Raw genomic sequence first — 24,586 nt, forward strand, 5'->3', positions numbered from 1 at the left:
ACTTTGGGTTTCCGTGAGTACCTACCTAATACGTGAAAAATGTTTGCATGCATGCAAAAACGCGAAGTGAATGGATGAATGCGTAATATACCTATATATGCCTATGATGATGCGGAATTGGAATCATGGTGATGCGGATGACATGTTTTAAGCTCATCCATATTTATTCCCGTTGGCATGGAAATGATAAAATAAAAGGTTATGATGCATAATACGTGCGCCACACTTTGAACGTCATGATGCCATCGACCACGGTTACTGCAGTAACCTGACAATCAGAAGCACGCCTGTCTTCCTCTTCATTCTTTATGGACAGACTGACTGACTGACTTACAACCAACAGAACAGGAAAAACCTACAACTTTGCCTTTCTATGCATAAAGTATTTTTTCTATTTTCTCTTTTTTACAGCCATACAAGGACCAAAACAAATCAACCTAACACACCACGCGAATTTGGACGAATATTGTCTTGAATTTGTTTTATACGTTAAGGTAATTGAGCAAGGTATCCCGGGCAGGGCGCTGTCGGGACTCGGAATGCAAGATTAACAGAAATCTGAAACTACAACCTACCATGACTGCTGGTGGTGGTGAAGCCAGGAAATTGGAAGCATGGGCCACTGCTCTTTAACCCAGGCTCGTCGGGAAGGGGACCGGATTCGATCCGAGGACGCTCAATGTTATGGAAAACGGTGAGCTTTACTTAATCTTTGTATTTTAAACAGTACAAACATAAATACCCTGACCACAACCGCCCTTCTGTCTGCCTAGTGCCTACCCTGCCTATCCTTGGGCTTTTAGGGTGTCTGTCTGCGTGCGTTCGTTCTTGGTAGGTAAGTAGTAACAATTTCATGGGGAAATACTAAAAGCCAGCCATCATCAAGTGCTGTTGGCTGTTCATTGTTGTTGTTGACTCTTTTTCACTTTTGAGTTTTGCCCCCATGGCTGAGCGGCATCGGAGATCGAGCGGGCGGCAGTCGGCGATACGTGAAGGTGAGTGAGAATAAACCCAATCACTTCAAACTTCAACAAATCCCATGATTATTTTCTGTGGAATGCCCAGAGGTTAGTGAGGATTCGTCTTCCGTATGTTTCAAGGGGAATTTGGCGTGAAAGATAAGGTGGAAAGAATGAATGGAGTCCCTGGACTGTTGCTCTAATTTGAGTTTGTCCTGTTGTGATAATTGTCTTCCAACCAGTGGTCTCGATCTTGACAGAATTCTTCGTGGTGAGGAATTTCAGATCTAGATCTGCAGAAACCAAGTTTTGTTCATAGATTTGCCAGGCTGAGATTTTTCATCGTCTGCAGGCAGTAGATGTAATTTTTCTGAGGTTGTATAGTTGGGGTAGGCTTTGCAGTCGCCATAACTGATTTACAAACTGAGACTCCTAAAAGAGGTTTTTGTGTTTGCAAAAGCTGTAATATTGCGAAACAGGATTGTTTTCCTGGCCTGAAAGTTCGTAGCATAAATATATGCTGAACGTTGCCTGTAATTGTATCTTGTGGCTGCGGAAGAAAGAGCTTAACGATATGTTAAGTAAATCGACCAAGATTCAAACAATTATACCTACAAATATGCTGAACTTTTTTGAGAATGGTCAACATCCAGTTTCAGCAGATTCCGGGGAGTTTTATCATTCTTCAGTTACTCCTGGACACGCGAGGTGTTTAATTTCATTCGGAGTTACACGTTTATAAATTAGATGAGAAATAGAGCTTTTGTAAATATAGATTGTAGCCCAGTTCCAGAATATTAAAAATGGTTGTAGCCAAGTTTCAGGTATCCCAGATTCAGATGTTGTCTAATCAAATGCGTTTCTGTATAACCTTTCAATTTGTTTTGCTCTCTCACCATTTACTCGGACTAAGATCCCTGTTAAATCTGCAGGCAAGAAAATCCAGTAGAAGGTCCATGTAGCTATCCGCCTGCAATTTGTTTTGGTGCAAATTTTGTCGAAGGTAGAGGAGAATCCATGCTTTGTTCGCCTCGTTTTCAGATAGAAGGAAATTCTCGAAAAGAGAGGGGTCTCAAGAGTTTACACCCTTCGGCTTCAGGATATGCAGTAATACGGGAGGACGATCATATGACACGGTACAGGTTGCTTGAAGAAGAAAATTTGAGGCCGAAGAGAAGTAGGTACAACAGTGCAGAAAGGGAAGAGAAAGGAGTTGTTCAGGAGAGCTATGAAAATGTAAGTGCGGCTGTTCAATCCGACTCCATGTTGAAGGTGAGCAGCGGAGACTCGGAAATTACGGCTGAACAAATGGCGGAGAGGAGCTCGGGGATTACTAGTAGCTCTGATGGTTATGACAATAATAATGGATGCACCCTGAAATTGGATCTTGCTCAATCGTGCAGGACAGAGGCCTCCGAGGCTGCCATTAATCAGCAATTATATACTGTTACAGAAAAGTTTCATGAAACTTTTTCTGATTCAGGATTACACAAGTCAAATGTTGAGGATAGCCAAGCAATGAACAGATCCGAGCGATTTTGTTCTCCTTTGAGGCAGCCAGTTTCTGGAAAGGACGAGGACTGGCTTGCGCTAGGACTTGGCTGCGGCCATGCCAGTGGTCAGTCCAAACATTTATCCAACAAACCGCACCTGGAAATGGCAAAAGATGCCAATGCATCAATAATAACCTCGATTGAAGATAAAATTAAGAATGATCATCTACCTCTACTGTCCCATACCTTCAACGCCGGCCATAAAAGCAAACTGACTACACAATTACCGCCATCTTCTTCCACTATTCAAGCCCGACTGTTTTCCTTTCCCAACATTTGTAATTCCATCTCTCCGCCTCTCCCGAAAGCCGACAAATTTAGTTTACAGAAAAATACTAGTGATTCGAGCTCTTTCTCGGCGCTGAGTCCATTGCAGCATTATACTATGCAAGATCAGCAAAGGTCTCAAAATATTGCAGTCTTTCCATCGATAAAGCAGTTATACTTAAACTTGCAGGGGCAGGCAAGCGGAGTAAGGCCTTGGCAGTCGAAACAAGCGGCGTACGATCGGATCTCAGAGGTACGCTTGTGTGAGCCGAGAATCGCTGCTTCGACTCACGGTATCCACAGGTTTTCTCCAGGACAGAAGACTTTTAATAGCACAACCGTTTCCGCTCTTCCTCGCCAAAATTCAGACATTCGAGCCCCCGCTACTGGCCTGCTGCAGCAGACAATAAGAGAGAAAATGCAGTATAACGGTTTAGATAATTTCCCCTCGTGGACTAACCAAGAAATTACCTCCACCAAAATTTCTCCGCCTCATAGAACACCGCCATTCAGACCGCAGCAATATTCCCTAAGTGCACTTCTGTCGGACAGAAACATGGCGCAGGGGCCTTCCTCTCAGTCTCACAGGGTTCTAGATTCTTCCTGGAAGGAAAATGTAAAGATTTTAAAGCCTCGGACAGCCGCTCAAACAAGTGTATGGTTCGCGCTTCACGCTCTGAAAGATCAGTAAGACGTTCAACCTTTCATTAAGTTCCTCTAATTTTCTGCAAATTTAAACGCAAAGGCTCGATTTACATTATATTTTAGGGTTTATTATATTGCCAGATCTGATGTACACAGATCCTTGTTCAATTTTACTGATAGAAAACACATGGAATGACAGAAACGGAGATCGTATGTTGCCGCAGATTCAAAAGAATTATTTGAGAATCAAGTAAGATAAAGCAAAACAGCAATGCAAGATTTTCAGTTTCCTTTGTTAGGAAAAAAACAAATAAAATCTTAGTTTTCTCTAAAACATCATCTGTTTTGAAAAATGATGAAGAAAGTCGAAACTGATCGAGTTGGAACATCTGTGGTGATTCAGGGACGGAACGATGACCGTACTCGTCTTGAAAAAGTACCTGGTGAACAAGCTGGGATTGAATAGCGAATCAGAGGTAAATACCTCAGTTAACGTCGCTCTCATTCCGTTTTAATAGCTGTAATCTGTGCAGTCCTTGCATTCACTTATTTATTTATCTTCATACAATTTAAACTGTTACAATTATTTTTCAAGCTTTAAGTAGAAACGACACACAGTTTTACAGGCTATTTCAAATGTAAATTCAGTTCTTGATTCCATTGCTTAAAGCATCAATACTTTCTTAATTTTTAAGGAAACAAATGCCATCAGAAACCAAATTTTGTCTCTTACCCTGACGTCTTCCTCTTGAACAGAATAGCCGGTAGGATTTTCTTCGCTAAATTCCGTATCACAGCATTAATCACTCACCTTTGCAGTTGTTATATATCATTTGTAATCACTGTTAAATTATTTTGCTGATTCTATAAACCAACCCCAACGATTAAAGAACAAAAGTAGGACGATCTGTGTTTTCCCGATTTGGAAACAATGGCAGTGTATAGATCCCGCGGCTCGCCGCACTATAATTACACAGTAAAAGTGTAAATTTACTGTAATCTGTTAAGAAATCACTGGAGTCCGTAATTGATTATCTCAAAGCCAGGTTTTGGGACTTGAAGAAAACGTCAAAAATCATTTCAGGCCTCCAAAGTTTGAACCGCTCTTAGCATTGAAAGTTTCAACAGAAGCCAACGGATTTACAGAATTTTAACATTTTCCTTAATTGCTACAAATATCGAAGACGCTCATTGCTACCCTCCGTGTTGGTAATAAGGGCTACTGTACTTTTTTAACAGATGGCAGTGACAAATCGGCAAAAAAATTCCCTAAACAGCCTGAAATTAACTGTTGTACGGGACGCTGTAGATGCACTCCAAGCTCTCCGAACGAAATCTAAAACCTTATTTGTCTAGTAATTTGAGCTATGTAAGAGGAGAACTTACCGGAATTCGTTATGCGAATGCCTCGACTCTGTAATCATTAATGTGAAGAATGTCGAATATATCTATTTTATTGAGCTGTGCTGATTACTCCATCACGCTTCCCAAGAAACAAATTTTTATTGTTAAATACATTGTGGATCGTGGAGCACGATTAAAGTGTTACAAGAAACAAAATGACAAGAGGCGATCAGATCGGGCAATGGCATTAACCAGAAAACAATGCCGCAGATGAAGACTGCGGGAGTGATTCGAGAATGGGATTTATGTGTTGAAATGCTTGAAAATAGTTTGTTATTTATATGTTAAATGTATTGTATATTTTACCTTATGGGGAGAACTATGCAAAAGCTGGCAGGAACGCACGCACTTGAGTTTAAAAGAGCTAAAACAGTGTATTTTTCTCTTTGATGAGAGGAGGGTATCAGCAGTTTGGATTGAAATATCCAGAGTGACTCAGAAACTAATGGAAAGTGAGATCAATCACAGTTCAAACCCGCTCACCGCTCCCTCACAACCCCGATATAAAAGGAATCGTATAGCTTATTTAAGAGAAACCCTTGTATGCCCGTCAATATTTTCATTTTGCGAATCCTCGTCAAAACAATGGCGGGCTGTTTCATTAGTTCTTCTGAACACATCAAATATGAGTCAATAAACTAAATAGTTGAATTCTGATATCAATAATGGTGAGCTGTTTCATTAGTTTGTGACTCCATAGTGCCCTTCAAACTAAACCTCAATATAGTTATTAAATGCCAATTCTTAGTTTCTCTTATATATTTTCAAATCAGTGTTGCCTATCAATGAACATGAAATAATGCTTGAATAATTTAGTGGTTCCTTCAAAATCATGGATAGGAGTTATAATGCTTCCACCAAAATTTACTTCACTCACATCATCTCAAGAACATAAGGTGAATTAAAAGTCTATCTTTAAACGGTCAAGTTCTATATTTTATTATAATATAATCCCAAAGGGTCATATATTTCTAATAAATATGCCCTCCCATTCTTACTCTATCCTTATGGACTCATATACAATTATTATGTTTGGAAATCCTTACTTAGATTTCTATAAAACTAATCTATGTCATTCAAAAACTTGATGGACAAGAATTTTGCATGATTTTCATCAATGTGGAAAGAGAGAGGTGTATGGGAATTCAAAGTTCAGGCCTATTGAGTGTATTCAAATCGAATGGCCTTAGGATATTTTTTCTTTCCTATGCCTATTATAGTGCAATCAATGTATAATGTTGTGTTATATATGCTTCCAAATGCACTATCAAGTATCCTAGATTCCGAATATAGTACTCAAATAATTAAAACATTATAGTTTGTGCTTCTTAATAAGGTCATTTATCAAAGGATTTAAGTCCACCTAAGAGATTCCTAATGGGATATGATAGTAGCTGTTATATTATATGCCTAATGTGGCTTATGCACAACCATCATTTAATTCCTTTTAATTTAAAGGGGTTGAATTTTTCATAACTATAATCATTATTTTAATGTATATGTAATGGATTCCAATACATAATTGAATTGTTTTCAATACTAGTATAAAGAGAAACCAATCCTAAGTCATTATGATTTTTCACTAGGGTTTAAATGCATAGTTTTTTAGCTATACTTGTTGACTCATATTTTATACATGGTGGCTCACATGAACCCATCATTCATGAGAATAAATAAACTATTAACACTTATTTATCTAAGTGATGCAAATAAGGGTGAAGTATTAAAGACTTCATAGGAGGTCACTCATCTATCTAATTCTACTTTGATACAAGAACACTTAACCATGAAGTTTCTCACAGGATCAAGTGCATTGGGGTAGCAAGCAAAGTATGTCTGATCTAGTGGTAAATTTATGCTTAAGTGTGTTGCAATGTGTGTGCCCTTGGTCTCCTTTTGCTCTGCAACACAACGCTTAGGTTCGTGATGTGGATTCTATAAGTCTAGTGGTGATATTGGGCATTAACAGGTTGATGTTTTGGTGCAATGACAACTATACTTCTAACAAGTGGTACTAGAGCCTAGGACACAGGTTCAAACCCTCTCGCTTACACTGGGATTATTGCAAGGTGTGTGCCCTTGATCTCCTTGTGTTGTGCAATGTAGCACTCAGGTTTTTGACATGGCTTAACTATTGACTCATGTGGATTCTATGTCTAGTGGTTGTATTGGGCATTAATAGGTTGATCTTTTGGTGCAACAAAAACCATACTTATAAGAAAGTCTACTTGAGTTGGAGTAGTATTAGGATGGATGACCTCTTGTGAAGTCCTAATGCTTTACTTCTATGAGCATCACTTAGATGTAATTTGTGCGAAGTTGACCATTCTTGCTCTTGAGAGATCGGTTCATATGAAGCACTACTCATGAAACACGAGTCAACAATTTTGTTTCAACAACTATGTAGTTAAATTCTAATAAATATCATAACCAAATGAAAAATTTGAGAAATTCCTTCTCACCCCTTGCCCTTTATGTGTGATAATCTCAAATTTTTAAACCTATACCATTGAAGGGAGGTAAAGAAGATTCTTGATTGTTTTTATTCTCTAGTTTTCTCTTTTTTTTTAACTCCCAAATTATTAGAAACCAAACTACACATCATACATGTATTAGGATCACTTGTGACAATCATAAGTTAGAGAATCAATATGTGGTGCATTTTAACTGGCCAATGTTGTTTCCATGTCACTAGTATATAATGGAGAGAATCTATATTTTTCATTGTCAATTGGATATTTAGAATCCTAAACACATTATCATTGGTCCTTAAGAAAAAAAATATTTATAACATTAAGAAAAAAATTCCATGAATACTTTACTTTGAAAATGATCATAATTACCAACAAAAATGAAAGTTACAAGTAGGATCAGATGATAAAACAAACTTAAAATATTCTAGAAAATGTTGAACACAATGTACCACTAAGAGGGGGGTGAATCAGTGGTTCCTAAATTCTTTTCCCTTTCACAACAACCTTAGAACACTGATTATTATCCTAAGCACTAAGCAGTCAAACCGATAAGATAAATGAAGATACCAGAAGAGACAATCAGACAAATGAAACCCACAACACTAGATGTACGAGGAAAACCCAATATGAAAAAAACCTCGGTGAGAAATGGTACTAGAGACCACTACTCCAATCCAGCCTCACAAGTGAAACACTGAATTACAAAGATTTTAGGGTACCAAACCAAGGAGCACCAACCCCTGCTGATTTAGGGCACCAACCCAAGGAGAACCAACCCCTACACCAAGATCCAACTTGGTGATATATATTGAAATACAATTTTGATACAGTTATAGCTTCAGGTTGCAAATGAGTTATGCAACACTTTAATCAAATAGATTTATGTCGGTTAACAATCTTCTCTTATTCACTAGATCTCACACTACCGGTTAACAGATTTCTCTCTCTAATTCTTGGCCTCTCTTCTCTCTCTCTTACAGCCTCACAACACACTGTGTCACACTTGGATGCCTTCTTGATCAATCACACCTCACCAGTTACCTCAACTGTTAGACCTGCTACAGTTTACCGGTACTCTATCACTGCCAGTTAGACCCTCTCACCGATTTGCTTGTTAACTCACTCTGCAACTTTCTTAGAATAAATTCTAAGGGAGATGATTCTTCTCTATACTCAAGCTCTCTTTTCTCTCCTTCTAATCAAGCATCCATCTTTTCTATCTCAAGATCATCTATTTATAATCTTGGATTCTGCCAAGAATGCATTCAATCAATGTTGTGTTAGGTTTTTCCTTCACCAACTCGATCCAAATCCGATTTGATTTGATCTTGTTTTTCAAGGATAAGATCTTCATGACATTGATCAATCACCAGCAAAGCTTCGCATTCCAATGTGCATTTTCTAAGTCTGGAGGTCTGCATCATGATTTTCTACTTTTCTCTGTCATACACCATTAATGGTTTTGTTGTTTCCTTCAGCAAATGAGTATGAAGATCAAATCTTCTTGCAAGATCAGTTCATTCATTTGCCAGCTTGCCTTCCTCGAGCCGCAATCCTCTGGCATCCTTCGTGAGTTGCAGGTTCCTCATAAAAGTCGACCTGCTTGATGATCTGTTACATCGATGCACACTACACCGACCTGTGCAACCTCACCACCTAGCATTGAGTTGTCATTCTTGTCAACATCCGCCTCTTCTTAGATTACTATGTCGGTTTGTCCTTCATTGTTGACCAAGGTAGATTACCAGCTCAATTCACCTTACCGACATGACCAACAAACATTCTTTGTACCGGTAGCACATCCTCTATGTTTTGCTCACCGGGTGTTGTTCCTTCATAACAAACAAACACCCAACCTTCATCCCAGTTTGTGCCTTACCAATAAGCCTGCTTTACTGGCAAATGACACAAGTCATGTGTACCAGTAGCCTTTCTTCTGTCTACTTACTCTCATGTGCATTGTCATCATATGTCTTGCTCTTCTTATACCGATCACCACTTCTTACTTACTGGTGACCTTGCCAAACCAGTTTGACATCAATGACAACTTAATACCAATAATGCCAACATAAAAGATACTTGAGACCTACAAGTTGTAAATGATATACTATTTATTCACTCTTTCTCACCACCATCATTCCAAAAGATAAAGAATGATATATCACTATTCTATGTCAATTTCAATCACAAAGTGTATCGAACATATCAAGCTAGATCATATATTGGATATAGAAGAGTTGAAGTTCTTGACATCCACTTTATTGAGATAATAAATTCCATATATACAACAAAGAAATCCAAGGGTCCTTAATACATAAATATTTATATAACATAAAACTATTCTTAATTATTTTCATGGATTATATAGTCAAGTGAATAAATACCCAAACTTGATAACAAGGGTTAACTATATAAGATTATATAAGGTAGTGGAAATGGTATAAAAATGACAATTTATAGGATAAAACAACTGATGGAAACAATAATTGGAAGGTGATATGGAGAGATGCTTTATCTCCAATGTCTGCTAAACATTTTTTTTCTTAAGGAACACAATTAATGTTAGAGAGAAGAAAATCAAATATGAAAGATTAATTCAACTACAAAATAAAGTCATGTCCTCACTTACTAACCCTCTTAATCAAAATATATCCCTTCCTTTTACAATTTTTAAAAAAGGGAGAACTACCATAAAGGGACAAGGAGATGATGGTAAAAATGAAATCTACAAAAAGACATTAAATCACATGTTACAATAGAAAGTATTACAAAATCACATGATAATTAATGTAAATTATTTGGGTCAAATAATTTTTGAATAAGATGTAACCACAAAATCATGTGGGTCTACCTCTACGTGATGCTTTAAAACCATGTAAAAACTAGAAGATCTAATAGGATAATATTAAGTCTCAACATAAAATTCACTAGGGTCAGTAATGATGACCTTACACATTGTAGGTCATCATGCTTTAGTTTCTATCATCATTCATCTATATCACCTTAATTCTCAACTTATCAATAGCTTATCAATTAGTTCTAAGGTCTTCCATGCCTCTAAAATACGATCATAAACAAGTTGCATGTGATAAATAGATAATTGTTACATATTGTAATCATAATTTAGGCCTACCATCTTTACTTAAGGGTTTTGATCCTTATATCCATATTTTTATAATCATTTTACCTATAGGTGCAAGAAGCTAAGTCCAAAAAATAGTATACAAAATGGAAATGATTTTCCTCTTTCAAGATTTTTCACAATTGATCTAGAAATTTGAAGCACTTAAAAATTGAATCTTAAATTTTTTTAACTATATAAAATTTAGTACTCTGAGTCTAGTTTTCAAATATATAATATTTTAATAGCTAGATGATACAATTTGGTTTTCATTAGGCATGTATAAAAACCACTATTTAAAAGTCACTTTTTTAGGACCATATCATGCACGTGTACCACCACCATATTTTGACCCAAATAAAATTATTTTTTGAAATTATTTTGGAAAAAGATGTACAAAATACTAAAGATTTATGAAGATATTTTCTTATAATTTTTTTCTAAATATATTCTTTTATTAATTTTTAATTGGTCATAATTGCTATTTTTGAAACCCCTCATGTATGAGTTCTATAATTTGACCTAAACTTATCTTTTTTTGAATTTTTTTATTGTGCAAATAATTATGTGTAGATTGATGTCATATAAGTTTTCACAAGAAACATAAAAAATAAAAAAATATGAAAACCTGATTATTTCAAGTTTATGTGATAAATTCATTAAAAAATAATTTAAAAATTAAAAATCTAATCCTAAAAAGTTTATATATTTAAAAACTAGACATTGTCATCTATATGAGTTTTAATTTCATAAAAAGCATTATTAAAAAAATTTAGCGTACATATGTCTACAATCAATCTTTTCTCTTGAGTTGATGTAACGTTGCAATTGCAAGTTAAAGGCTAAAGGTTAGCTCACCATGCTTTTCTCAAGCCTAAGTACAAAAAAAACTTGGGTTGGTTTTTCAAATTTACAAAATGAGTACTCATTTCTAAAATAGAATGGGTACCCATTTCTAACAGGGTACTCATTTAAAAAAAAAAATAGCTTTAAGAAATGGGTAGCCATTTTTTAAATAATGAGTACCTATTTCTCAAATATCAGGTACCCATCCTTTAGAAAATGGATATGCATTTCTTAAAACTATTTATTTTACAAAAATGAGTACCATTTTTTAAATAATGAGTACCCATTTTAAAAATAATGGGTACTCATTTTGGTCAGGATCCTTAACGAAAATAGGTACACGTCTTATATTTTTCTTTGGGATCTTGATGTAAAATGGGTACCCATTATTTAAAAAAGGATACACGATTTTGTTGGATTTTTTTTTACATTTTCTTTAAGGCCAAAACTTCATATTGAAATTGACTCAACTTCTTGTGGGTGCCCATGGCTAGTTGTATGCTCTAAAATTAATTATGAACCATAATAGTAGATACCTCTTCTTTTATTACCTATTTCATATCATCATTATATATTTTACTCTCCTTTTTAAAAAGCATTATAGTCCTTAACAACCTTTTAACCCATAATAAATAGTTGTGATACAAATATTTTCATAATCTCTTTGTTGGTGGCATGAATTTAATGCCTAGCCCTTGCAACCTTTTATGTAAACACATATATCAAGTGCTTAAAATTAGTTAAAGAGCTTCAGTCTATATGCAAAAATACTAACAAGTAGATATAATTCCTAGTACAGGAAGTAGTTTATCGAATCATAATCAAAATGAAACACAAAAAATAAAGAGAAGGTAATGTACATAGACACTAAATTGAATACAATCATTTAATGTAATATAACATGTGTATGAGGGTCATCATCATCTCTCCTCTTTCCTTTTCTTTTCAATATGATGGCCTGAAACATTATAACTTGCATGTGATCATGCATAAGAATTTACAAATAATAATTAGGCTAATTCAATAAATATTTTTTATAAACTATTATTTACTCTATAAATTCTAATGTTTTAAATAAAATTAATAATTAATGTAAAATTTAAAGATCATGACAATTATATAAATCAAATTTAAGGTGGGTTATAAATCTTCAAGTTATTAATTAATTATAACCTTGAAGCTACAAAATAAAAATAATTAAATTTTATTAACTTATGTTTTTGAGGTCTAAACATGAAATGTTTGATCCTCAAGATTTTAAAATTTATTAATAATAACTAAAATATGTATCTATTAAAAAATACTTTAATTCTATAATTTTAAGACTTTCAAATATCTATAATTTTAAGACGTTCAAGAGGTTATTAGAGTTGATTTTATGAAGTATAGAAGATAGGATTCTATCAACTTTCCTTTTCATAGGGATATTTAAATACATTTTTTTTATAATTTTTTTTGAGATAACTTTGAGAAATTGAGTGCTAGCTATACATAGTTATGAATCACAATGGAAATATTATAGAAACTAAGAAAAAATATTTAACTACCACCATAGCTATCTATATGAAATTCTAAAAAAAAGAAATGGAAATCATATTAGAATGTGACTCACAAATAATTGTGAAGGCATTAAAAAATGATTCTATAATTGGACTCACAAATAATTGTGAAGACATAAAAAATAGATTCTAGAGTTGTAAGAATGGAAGCATCCCACACCTATTATGGTTGAATTTGAACTAGAAGTTGTTGAAAATTTGAGAGATCAACCTATCGACTAATCATCTTGCAAATATTGAAATTTACGACATAAGGGATCAAAATATTATGAATGATTTAAAAAGAGTGGGTAGGAAGGACTAAGTAAATCGTTGGAAAAAGTATGAAAAATAAATTCTCCAACATCATTATGAATGTAGGCACAATATGGTCATTAGGTAAGGTAGTTCACACAATTGTGAATTGAACTCCTTTACACAAAGGTTTGTGACAACATCAATATCCACAATATATAAATCATAGATTCCTAGATGCTTAAAATATCCGTTAAAAAAAAATATAATAAAGAGTTTAGGTTTCACTCATTTTAAGAATCCCACATACCTCCGACTTTTAATGAGGCCATTTTTTCCCTCCATTCTCTTTGAAGTGAGATGAACTTTTGTTGGCTAAGAACAACATTAGACTATATATAATTGTCAATGTGGATTCTTAAAAAAACATGAATTTCACTAAGGATATAAATAGAACCAATTGCATGGAGGAGGATATGTGAAGCCACATGAATTCTAAGAGAACATCATATTTACTATTGAATATTTAAGGCTCATGAGATCCACATAGATAATTATGAAATAGGAGATATATTAATGAAGGAGCAATTCATATCAGACTTGGAATGACACTTTTATCAAGATTTATATTAGTAGGTGATATATAATTTAGAACAGTGGTACAAATGGTGGTTGTAGCAATGCTTGAAAGAAGGATAATGGTTGTAGAAAATGGGGTTGCAAGATAAGTGGCTTTAACCTTGGAGGGAACTTTGTGGTTAAGCGTGCTTGAGTTGGAGTAGTACTGGGATGGGTGACCTCCCGAGAAGGCCCAATGCTTCACCCCTGTGAGCATCACCTAGATGCAATGAGTGCTAAGTTGACCATTCATTCTCGTGAGAGATGGGTTCTTGTGAACCACTACTTATGAAACATGGGTCAATGATTTGACTCAAAAACTACATAGTTGAACCCTAATAGAAATATCATAGTTTTACTTGCTATGGAAAATACCTCCTACTTATCCTAATGAGAATAGTGAACAATATAGAGGCAACATGGATGATGCGAAAGATAGGGCACCTAGAGACTATTTTAGATAGTTTTTTGATGGTTTTTTTCTTGGAGTTCAACATCCCTATCTCTTTTAATGCCCATTTGTAGATAAGGAGAAGCATGATCATTCTTAAAATACAAATTTCTTTCCACATGGATTCATGATTGGTAAATGGAGTATACATTCCTTTTTTCCATGATTCAATTGAACATATAAATAACTACAAGGTCTAGCTAATTTTTTTTTATATAATATCTATAGAGACATGATATGCCATTTTCCAATCATATAACAATGATAGAATAGCATTATCAATGTAATTTGGAAACTCATCTACAGGTTTTCCATAAAGGACTCACTCTAACAACTTGAAACTTTCCAAAAGGTTTATACTTGTCAATATATAAAGTGATATATAAATCTAGGGACCTTATCTTCTCCTACCAATAAGAAACAAAATCTGTTTGAATAAAGGTCAAATTTTAAAAATTTAAATATTTATTAAACCATTAGAAGATATTTTTTCTTCCAAATATTTAAATAATATACATAAAAGTTTCTAAAATGATTTATTTATTTTTTATTAAAATAAGTGGGGAAGGACCTCAACCCATTATAGATAAGAGAAAAACCTTCAAAACCAAACTAGAACACAACCAATCACCAAAAAAAGACACCCATGAAAGAAATAAAAAAATTGGAGCCACATGAAACCATAAAAATGAAACAAAGCAATAGGGTAACAAATAAAACATCCAAACTAGATGAAAACCAACTCAAAAAACACTAAGAGAACAACAAGGTTACATAGAAAGTAACTAGAATGCTAAACAACCAAGCAACATTTTTACCAACCCAAACCAAAACAAGTTATTAAACATTAGAGTTGGTACCCAAGAATGGCCCCAATGGGACAATCAAAGATTTATGTGTCGAGAGCGACTGACTCCTCTTCTTGTGGTGAGAAATAGTACAAGAAGAACCATTCTTGTCCAAAAACTTAGAAGGTGTCATGTTGGAAGAGCCATTAGAGGTAATAGATGTCTCTGATAAGTGAGCAATTAATCCCAAAAGGGAAACCCAATAGTTCAGAACCATGGATGGGATGAAACCGAAACTTTAAGGGGCACTAGATGGACTCAAATGAGAAACAACAACATGAGTTGACAAAATAGGGGCCATAATGGGAGAGGAAACTAAAGTAGGAACAACACAAACCCATCAAAATAGAGGCCATTTGAGTGGAGGCCATAGGGATAAATATCACAAAACACTGAAGTAGGAACTCAAGTCAAATAGGACGAAGTAGAGTCAATAGGATAATCCAATCCAAAGTCTGAATCTATCCTGAAACACTCTAAGATGACACCATTCGTCATCCTTCCACTAGGTATGAGAGGCATGAAGACATGAGCCACAAGGGCACATGGATGAAAGATCCCTAGTAGTGAAGTAGCATATGCCTCGAAAAGGGATCCCCTCATAGTCTAGGACCCATCTTTAAGATAGATTGCCGATCTTTAGTGTGATTTGAGCAAGAAGCATCTTAGAAATATTCAAGTCCACTAAAATCCTAGCAAAGGAGGTGTATGAAGAAAGGATGGTATTAGGGTCAAATTTGATGAAACAAACCCAATCTATTGTGAATAGCTTCATAGGTAGCATTGAAAAAAAACTGGAGGGTAAGGTGGGGGATACTTACCCAAGTAGGGGAAGCCTTAATATGGTGTACCAAAGGTTTGAAGGAGGGAAACCAGGGGAGAAAGGAAAGAGCATGCCAATCTGATTTCCAGACCCCCATACACATCACAACATCTTTGTCATGAACATAATCAAAATAACTGATGAAAAATTCATAAGCGCACAAATAAATCGAACAACTTTACCTAAAAACAACAAGTTCCAATGCTCCAAAATCCATGAATGTAGAGCAAGGAGGGATGCCCACAAATGATTAAATCTTCCAATCAGTGCCAACTTCTCAATATAGGATATGCAATCCAACACCTCCTCACCAAGAACAACCTCTAAGACAAAGGAGGAATAGGGGATGCATTTAGCAGGTTGCATAGAAGACTACCTCAATGGTTTGTAGAGAATGTATGCAAAGGAATTTTTGAGAGGGGAGTTAATAGAGTTATCTAGGATTGCAAGAGCAAAATTGGTGGCTAGTAACATTTTTTTTAGATGGGGAAACAAGATAAGTGTTAGAAATGTCAAGCACTAGCCTATAGGCAAGAGAGTCATTACTTCCTATCACCAAGGATGGGAGATGAGTGTTTGAATTTTTGGAGCAAGAAGCCATGAGTGAGAGAGTAAAATAATTTATTTGTTATTATTTATTTTTAGTTTTATTTAATATAATTTTTTAGCGATTTTATTTATTTTTATTAAGTGTAAATTACTTAAAATAGATTAATAAACTGGGTTACACATGGCTAAAAGAGAAGGCTTTAGAAAAGTCTGGCTGGAGTTTGACTCACTAAACACTGTCAATTGTTTGAATGGGCGCACAGATCCTAGCTGGACGATTGCTAATCTGATCAAGGATTATCAGGATATAATAAATGAGTTGGAAGAATTCAAAATTTGCACGTATTTCGGGAAGGCAACAAAGCAGTGGATCTACTAGCCAATTTGGCGGTGGGCTACGTGGCGGCTAAATGGTGGAGTAGTAGGGATTCATTCCCAAAAAAATTGTGCGATCTGGCTTGTGATGATTCCACCCACTTGCGTTAATCAATGATCTTTAATCATGATTTGATAGAGTTGTTGGGGAAACGACTCCTTTTTGTTTTCCCTAACCGAAGATCTAGAAACTTCCAATGTGCCTGGATTCTCTATCTAATTGTGTGGCCCATTTCCTACTACTGTTCGGAGACTTTTCTGGTGTGGCCCATTTCCTGCGACTATTCGAAGTCTTCTCTGGTGTGGCCCATTTCCTACTATTTGACAAACCAGATCATTATGGGTGGGGATGTAAGAACAGGCAAGAACCATCTATTTGTGAGAAATGGAAGAAAAACAAGGAAGTGTGGCAGGAAATCATTGATGGGGGAATTGTCCCCTTCTTGGATAGACTTCATGGCCCTTATCCTCTACTCATAGAATCCTTTGTCAATGGGTGGAAGAAAGGGATCCTGAGGGCTTATGGTGTTGAGTACTAGCTTGATGAAACCCTGGTGGCGACAGTTACTGGTTTGGAAATGAATGGCAAAAGGTTCTATAGAGACAAGAAAACAGGGGAGGAGGACTTGACAAATTTTTTTGACAAAGACAAGGAGCGCTCAAGAGTTAACAAAATGGCTGATGCTGGCTACAACAGGAAAGATCTTATGGCTCCTTGGATGGACATGGCCGAGTTCATCATGAGGTATATTACGCTCGATGGCTGATGCGAGTATCTTTTCCTACCATTTTACCATTTTGAATCATTTTAGGCATGGTAAAATCATTTGTGTTCCTTTCCATCTGGCCTCCTCTTTAGAGAATAGTCTTGAAAAACATATGGAGAATCCAAATAATCATGTTCTTCATGAAGGGCTTATTGTGCTCATCATAGAGTACGCTGAGACCCTTGAAGTTGTGCCCTCTCTATCTGAGAAAGGCCAACATACTAATATCCAAGATGTCTTTGACTCAAAAATGGATTTGGAGGATACTGGGGGTGCCATTCCTTTTGACGACCCTGATTATAAGCCTGTGGAAGAAGGTGAGATGATGGTCACCCCTGAGACGTTTAGCAGTAAGAATCCCCCCAGATGGGCGGCCAACAAATATAAATCTACCAACAAACTGATTTCTAAGGCCGGGCCCCTTTCTAAAAAGAAGAAGCTTGTGGCTAAGGACTATGGTCTGAAGACTTCGGACTAGGAAATTAAACTGGGCATTCCAATTAACGTCCTGAAGGAAAAGAAGGGGACCATGTCTAAAGAAGAGGATAGTGGGTTATAGAGGAATAGTAATCTGATGAACCTGGTGATGGAAGTGACCATAAGCCAGGAGAGCTGCTGGAAGTGGGTGGAGAGAGAAATTGATACCCTCAAAGTGGGGGTTAAGGAGATTATTGATATCTTCACAGCCCCGCCCGAGCCTAGCAAATCTGAGAAGCTCATGATTATGACCCAAAAGCTCTGCCAAGATGTCGAGGTGATGAAATGCAACCATGAACAAAGAATTGAAAAGGTGGAATAGTCTATGGCGGAGATAAAGAAAAACCTCAAGAACCTGGTCAACATAAGCAAGGAAGCCATGAATAATAGTATAGAGGGGCTCGAAAAGATCAATGCCATGGTTGCGGAATACAGATCCATTCACAGTGAACCTGAGAAAGATCTTGGAGGTGAAGACATGGCTGCTAGAGACAACAAAACCACAGGCCCTAGTTCCAGGACCAGAAGTAGGAGCAACAATAAGGGAACCTCCAGATTCATTATGGAGGAGTTGGAGGAAATCAACAAGATTTCCATCCAAAAGAACAAGGATTTGGTGTACTCTCTTAATTGAGTGCTTTTGTTTCCTTTTATTTTTTTGTCTGTGTCTCTTTTCCTTTTGTGACTATTCTGGGGTGCTCCCCTGTTTTGCTGTTGGTTTATGTCTGTTTGGCTGATGGTCGGCTTTTGTAAAAAAATTGGTTTCGGGTCCATGTAAAACTTGTTTATCTTTATAAAAATATTAAGATAATATATTTAATTATATAATAAAAATATTTAATAATAAGTTAACCTTAAAAAAATTTCAAACAAGATGTAAAACTCATCATAAAATTATGTTTGACCAAAAAAATTAAATACACTAATTTTATAATTTATCGGGAAATAAATGAGATACCAGGTTGTTTCCATATCAACTATATAATTCTTTTCCCAAATAAACATTTAAAAAAAAAAATAATTTTCTCCTTTTAATTGATACTAGTTTCGACCCACTGAAAATAATTTTCTCCACATTATAGAACATGTCATGAATTCTTATATATTATTATTTTTTAACTATTTTTAATTCTCTTTAATTTTTTATTAACATACAATAAAAATATCGAAATATTCTATTAAACATGTAATATTTAGTTATTACAAAATCTCCCTATCATTTATTTATTTTTAAATGCTATGTGAGTTACAACTAACTTGTGAAATTTTGAAATGCACACACACATGAGAAAATATCTATAAGTACTATGAGTTATTATATGCATTTTTTAGTTATAATTTGTCAAAATAAAAAAAATATTTTATAAAAAAATGAAATTTTGTTTTAATTTTTAATAGATTTTCTTATGTGAATAATGTTATGGTCTATGTTTTGACTTCTTGTTATAGATGCTTTCTTTTTATTTAATTTTTTTCCTTTCTACTCTTAATTTGAATCATATTTGAGTGGTTGTAACTTTCTTGAAAGTTGATATTTTTATTAATAGTATAAATTATTAATTTATTTAATTTCTTTGTATTATATTATTTTCAAAAATCAAATATATGAATTTAGTTCAATAATAAAGGATAATATTTTTATTTTTGAGGTTGTTGTCAATGATTTTTAGTGCCCATGTTTTCTTTTGAAGTATCCAATAACATTATGCTCAAGAGGTCTAGGTAGAGTGTCAGATACTTCAATAGGTCTTTCTACTATAGTTATGCTCAAAGTTGAAGATAAATTTTGGCTTTAATAGTTGGAGCATGAACATTTATATTTCTATTGTCATTATTATTTTGGGTTGTCCATTTATTGATAAACTATTGTCATAGTAAGCACAAATTAGTAGGACAATCATCTCAAAGTGAAAATGATGTTAAATCATGCAATTTTTTAGGGACATGTTCTACATACAAGTTTTAATTTCACCCCCCTTAGGATTGATGTTGAGCCCCCTCTAGATCTAGGGGCTATTGTAAATCTTGTGCTAGTTGCAAACTTCATGCCTATTTCTTTGGAATTCTATACCACACATCAATCTTGTATTATCATTCTACCATAAAATATATGGCCATTTCTTTGTAATTATATTGTCAATAGAGAAAAAATGTGTAAATATTAAAGTAAGATGAATGATTTCCTTATAATGCATACACCCATGTTATATGTACCACCTTTATGCTATACAATTGTGACTTGAGTAGGAGATGAGAAGGCTTGAGTTTTGTGATACACTAACATGTATTGCATAGTTGCATGACTATTATGGAATGCCCACTTTAATGTTTAATGTATTAAATACACACCAATGATGAAGTGATGACTCATTAAAAGGAATATCAATTGCTTAATTTGTAGTGCATGCCATTTTTAAATATCATCAAGTTTAATGATTATAAGTAAATTTTTATCATAAAAAATAGGACAATTATTTACTACTTTTCAATATGAATGAAATATATAATTACCATTGACTATTTGACTATTAAAAAATATTAAATTTAAATAAAATACACAATCCATGTGAATGTAAAAATAAAATTTATTATTAACTCAATTAATAGATAAATAAAAAACTGACCTAGTCCAATTATATACATACTTTAATCTTACTATATTTCTACTTTATAAAAATAGATACAAAAGATTCCATCATTAACTACGTTCTTAGCCTACTTACTAAAATTGCTGTTAGTTGGGGATCCTCTCTGCCTTCATCTTCTTTCTATTGCCAGTTTAAAAATTAATATAGTACATATTTAGTATTGAAAATGAATAGAAAATTACTTGCTCATACATAAATTATGAAAACAGTCTAAATCTTTCATTTTCATCATTATTCCATTATACACCTAGGGCATGGTTTGCAAGCACGTTCCCTCTGATATGTTTATCCGTCTTCCTCGCTTAGAAGTATGCATCAGAAGTTGCTGGGTCAATTTCTCAACAATTTTAGGTAAAGACGTCGACGATAAGAGGCTAAATTGACCTGACAATTGAAGTCCCTTAGACACAGCGCAAATGCTCTTTGCCAAATATAGATTACCCAGGTCTCTACACTCTACAATCCTAGACATAACTGATTTATTGGCATTTTCTTTATTATAGATAGAAAGACATTAATTAATGTGCTACGTTGTAAAATATAGTTTATGGGTCTTTTTTTCACTTTATATTTGAGGACAAACTTTCATTCAATTGAAAAGGATACAAACTCTTGCCCCGCTTGATCTGCTTAATGAACGGTATGAAAGTGATAAAGCTTGTAGGTCAAGGACCCCTAAGCGTAACTTGGGACAGAGCTTGATTTTGCCTGAGACTAGACAATGTATGTGTATAAAAACATTTCAGCTTTCTATTTGTTTCCGTAATTGCAGACAACAACGTCCATAAACATTCTACTTTCTATTTTAAAATATTTAAAAAACTAGTCTCAATCGTTCCTCTCAAAAAATACTATACAGTGGAGACGTAGAAAGTAAAACTCATAAATGGTCATTCGAACTAATCTTAAAGTGGTTCATAAGGGAAAAAACAATTGGATAATGCGGTTTGTGGGGTTATAAAGAAAAGAAAGATACTTCTCTCCACTATCAAGTTCATTGGATTAGCTCTAAAAATCTCTTATTTAACTGTACCTTTGATATTTTGTAGTACACAATGAGTTGTTCAAGATACCATGTGATTGAATCTTCAGTAGCATGAAACACATGGCGTTGGTTGATCTCTATTGATTATGATAGGGGAATTCAAGAAGAAAGATAGCAGCAAGAGGCAGGTATAACGTAAGGCTTGGCCATTCTAAAGGAATCATCTTAAGTTTCAAAGATAAGATACCTTAACAACACGATATCTTCAATTCTAATCCTCTATGCACGTTCAAAAGTGAATTGCAGCATATAGACACAGTTCCATGAGGCATTATTGCGTGGAGGTTTAACTATGAACATAAAGTTCTCTACATTTACTTCTTTGTAATTTTATTTGTTAAACTTGTCAGTAACTATATTTATGGCATCAATAATTATTTGGTCTTACAGATATTAGATTTTTATAGTTTATAATTTCAATTTTTTAAAAAGTTTTTAAATATTATTATATAGATATTTTTTTCATCAATATTGGGATCATATTTTATGACAGAAAAAAATTCTACTTTTAAAAAAATCAATATTTGATCTTATCAAAAATCAATATTCGATCTTATCAAAATCAATATTTGATCTTACCCTGTCTTTTGCTTTGAGGTTGATTATCCAACTATACCTTTTACACCACCATTTTCCATATCCATAGCACTTTACGTGTGGTTTCTTCTCAGATTGTTACAGTTTCCTATCAAATAAATAATGGTCGGTATGATTAGAAGAAAAGCTGTGAGAATAATATATTGGGCCATCTGTTGCACAGAACAGGTACTCACGTTCATAGAAGTTGTTGATTGAAAATAATTGCTAGATGTGATAGCAACTTATCATGTTTGGAATTATGTCTCCCGTCGCATATTTTCAGGTCACTAGGCGTTCTAATAATTACAAAATACCATTAAAAATTACGCAGAATCTCCAAATCAACGTATGGCGTTGTTATGTCAACGTTACGTTGAGAATTATACGATGCAGCCAAGGTCACTATGATAGAGATACGAAGAAAAGTACAAACGAATATCTGGGTACGAAAAATATAAAGAAAAACTTGAAGCATTACAGTCCTCGTTCACACAATAAACCCTCCTGCAATCCATTCTCATTTCTCAACCGACAAATATGTTATAAACACTTGGCAGTGAGTTTTCTATTTTCTTGTACAACCCTAAAGCCCAATAATATTAATTTGCTTCAGCGGTGAGTTTTCTATTTTCTTGTACAACCCTAAAGCCCAATAATATTATATTCTTCCTTCATGTTCTCCCTAAAGAAGAAACATAGGAGCTCTAAGGTCAACTGGGTGTGGTGTAAAACCAAAAGACAGCAAGGAAATGATGAATAGTGTATAGAGCGTAGAGTGCGTTATGAGTTAAGAGATTGCGACCGCATAACAAATGTAATACAATTATTATTATTATTACAAGCCATGTCAAAGACGTGCATGACTGCTATTTCTGGCCAATCACACTTTGCGTGGATTCCGGTTTCTTATTATTATTCAAACTCTTTCCACATCAGGAATCCCGCAATTTGTAGTTTGTTAGCTTAAGAATTCAACACACCATTGATGGGCCTGATGGACGTGCATTAACGTGATGAATTAAGTATTATAGTTAATATTAAAGTTTTAGAATTGTTTAAGGGAAAGATGAGTCTAATATGGTGTGTGATAAATGATGCAGATTGAGATCATGTGCAAGGGAGAGCATTTGTTGCCTTCGCTGACATTGCAATACGTAAGGGATGTCATGTGGTTGCCCTCCTTCAGGAACGATGATGATGAAATTTCTAGTTATTCTTCAAATGCCCATCTCATGGTCTTGCATTACCAGAGAAACCGATCTCAGCCTGCTGCTACCACTCAATTTCAACCGAGATGACAGCCATTTGAAGTCTGATTTTTTTGAGATGATGATTTATCATTTAGCTTGTTTATGTATATCTGATCAGATTATCAGCATCACCTCTGCATGCATATGAAACCCAATAGGCATATATACATAGGATTTGTCTAACCCGAAAAAACTAATAATCTTCCTTCTAGGTCTATGTATCTGTCTATGGGAGTTTCATCTACAGTTAGAGGTGATGTTGGTAGTTGGGGATGTGCCAAAGAGGATGAATAAATAGCCATGAATGGTAGATTATGATGAATGTAACAGTGATGGAATGAGTCCAAAGTAACATTTGTGGATTGTAATGTGTCATTCTTTATTTTGGATGTTTTCATATCATAGTATTTATTTACATGTATCCCGGTATTTTGAGTATGGGGCAATCAAGTATCATAGTGTTTCATTTTAGAAATTAAACAATTTAAAATTACATAGTTCAAAAATATTTCAACATATAAATGATTAAATATTTTTTTTAAATAATTTTTTTTAAAGGTTTTTTAGATAGTTAAGTTAATGTATGTTTATTTAAAATTTAAAATGTTAAAAGTGGGATATATAACTATGGTTTAATTTTTTACATACTAATATAATTATATTTAAAGATTTCAATCTTAAATATTATCTAAATTTAGTCTAATCTTTTATGTTATTACAATATCTAGATATCACAAGACATTCATTAAATAGAGCTCTTTGGATTATTATGAGACACCTTTTTTGTATAAACATAGAGATAGTATATCATCTCAATGTATCATAAAATCTTTACTTCTTGAATGAGATTAAAAGTGAAAGCATATATACTATAGAGGTCACATGTTTGAAATTAGAAACTGGATGGAGGGTTTTACATTTTTGTAACATTATATTTAAGGTAGCGGAAAAATATTCCCTAGTCGCATACATCAAATTAGTATCTCATTTAGTGACAAGATGTCTATATGTTTGACACAAAGTTGATCTATATATGTCGTATACTATAAATTGCAATTTCACTTATGTCTATATAATAAATATAATAAGGTCTT

The 24,586-nt window shown here is 34.3% G+C and overlaps 1 protein-coding gene across 4 annotated transcripts; it reads left to right on the forward strand.

The window, feature by feature from the left end:
- Nucleotides 1-309: 309 nt before the first annotated feature.
- On the forward strand, nucleotides 310-23,930 carry LOC131068191 (uncharacterized). 4 transcript variants are annotated; one of them, XM_058003369.2, is made up of 5 exons: nucleotides 310-694; nucleotides 1,892-3,466; nucleotides 3,624-3,674; nucleotides 3,828-3,900; nucleotides 23,343-23,930. In XM_058003369.2, the coding sequence occupies exons 1-5, from the start codon at nucleotides 615-617 to the stop codon at nucleotides 23,538-23,540; spliced, it is 1,977 nt and encodes a 658-aa protein (XP_057859352.2). In that variant the 5' UTR covers nucleotides 310-614; the 3' UTR covers nucleotides 23,541-23,930. The 4 variants fall into 4 exon arrangements, with proteins under 4 accessions (XP_057859352.2, XP_059069926.1, XP_057859358.2 ...); XM_058003375.2 differs by lacking the exon at nucleotides 310-694 and adding an exon at nucleotides 713-995; XM_058003381.2 differs by lacking the exon at nucleotides 310-694 and adding an exon at nucleotides 1,018-1,783.
- The last annotated feature ends 656 nt before the right edge of the window (nucleotides 23,931-24,586 follow it).

This window comes from Cryptomeria japonica, chromosome 11 (assembly GCF_030272615.1).
Source record: "Cryptomeria japonica chromosome 11, Sugi_1.0, whole genome shotgun sequence".
Lineage (NCBI taxonomy): Eukaryota > Viridiplantae > Streptophyta > Pinopsida > Cupressales > Cupressaceae > Cryptomeria > Cryptomeria japonica.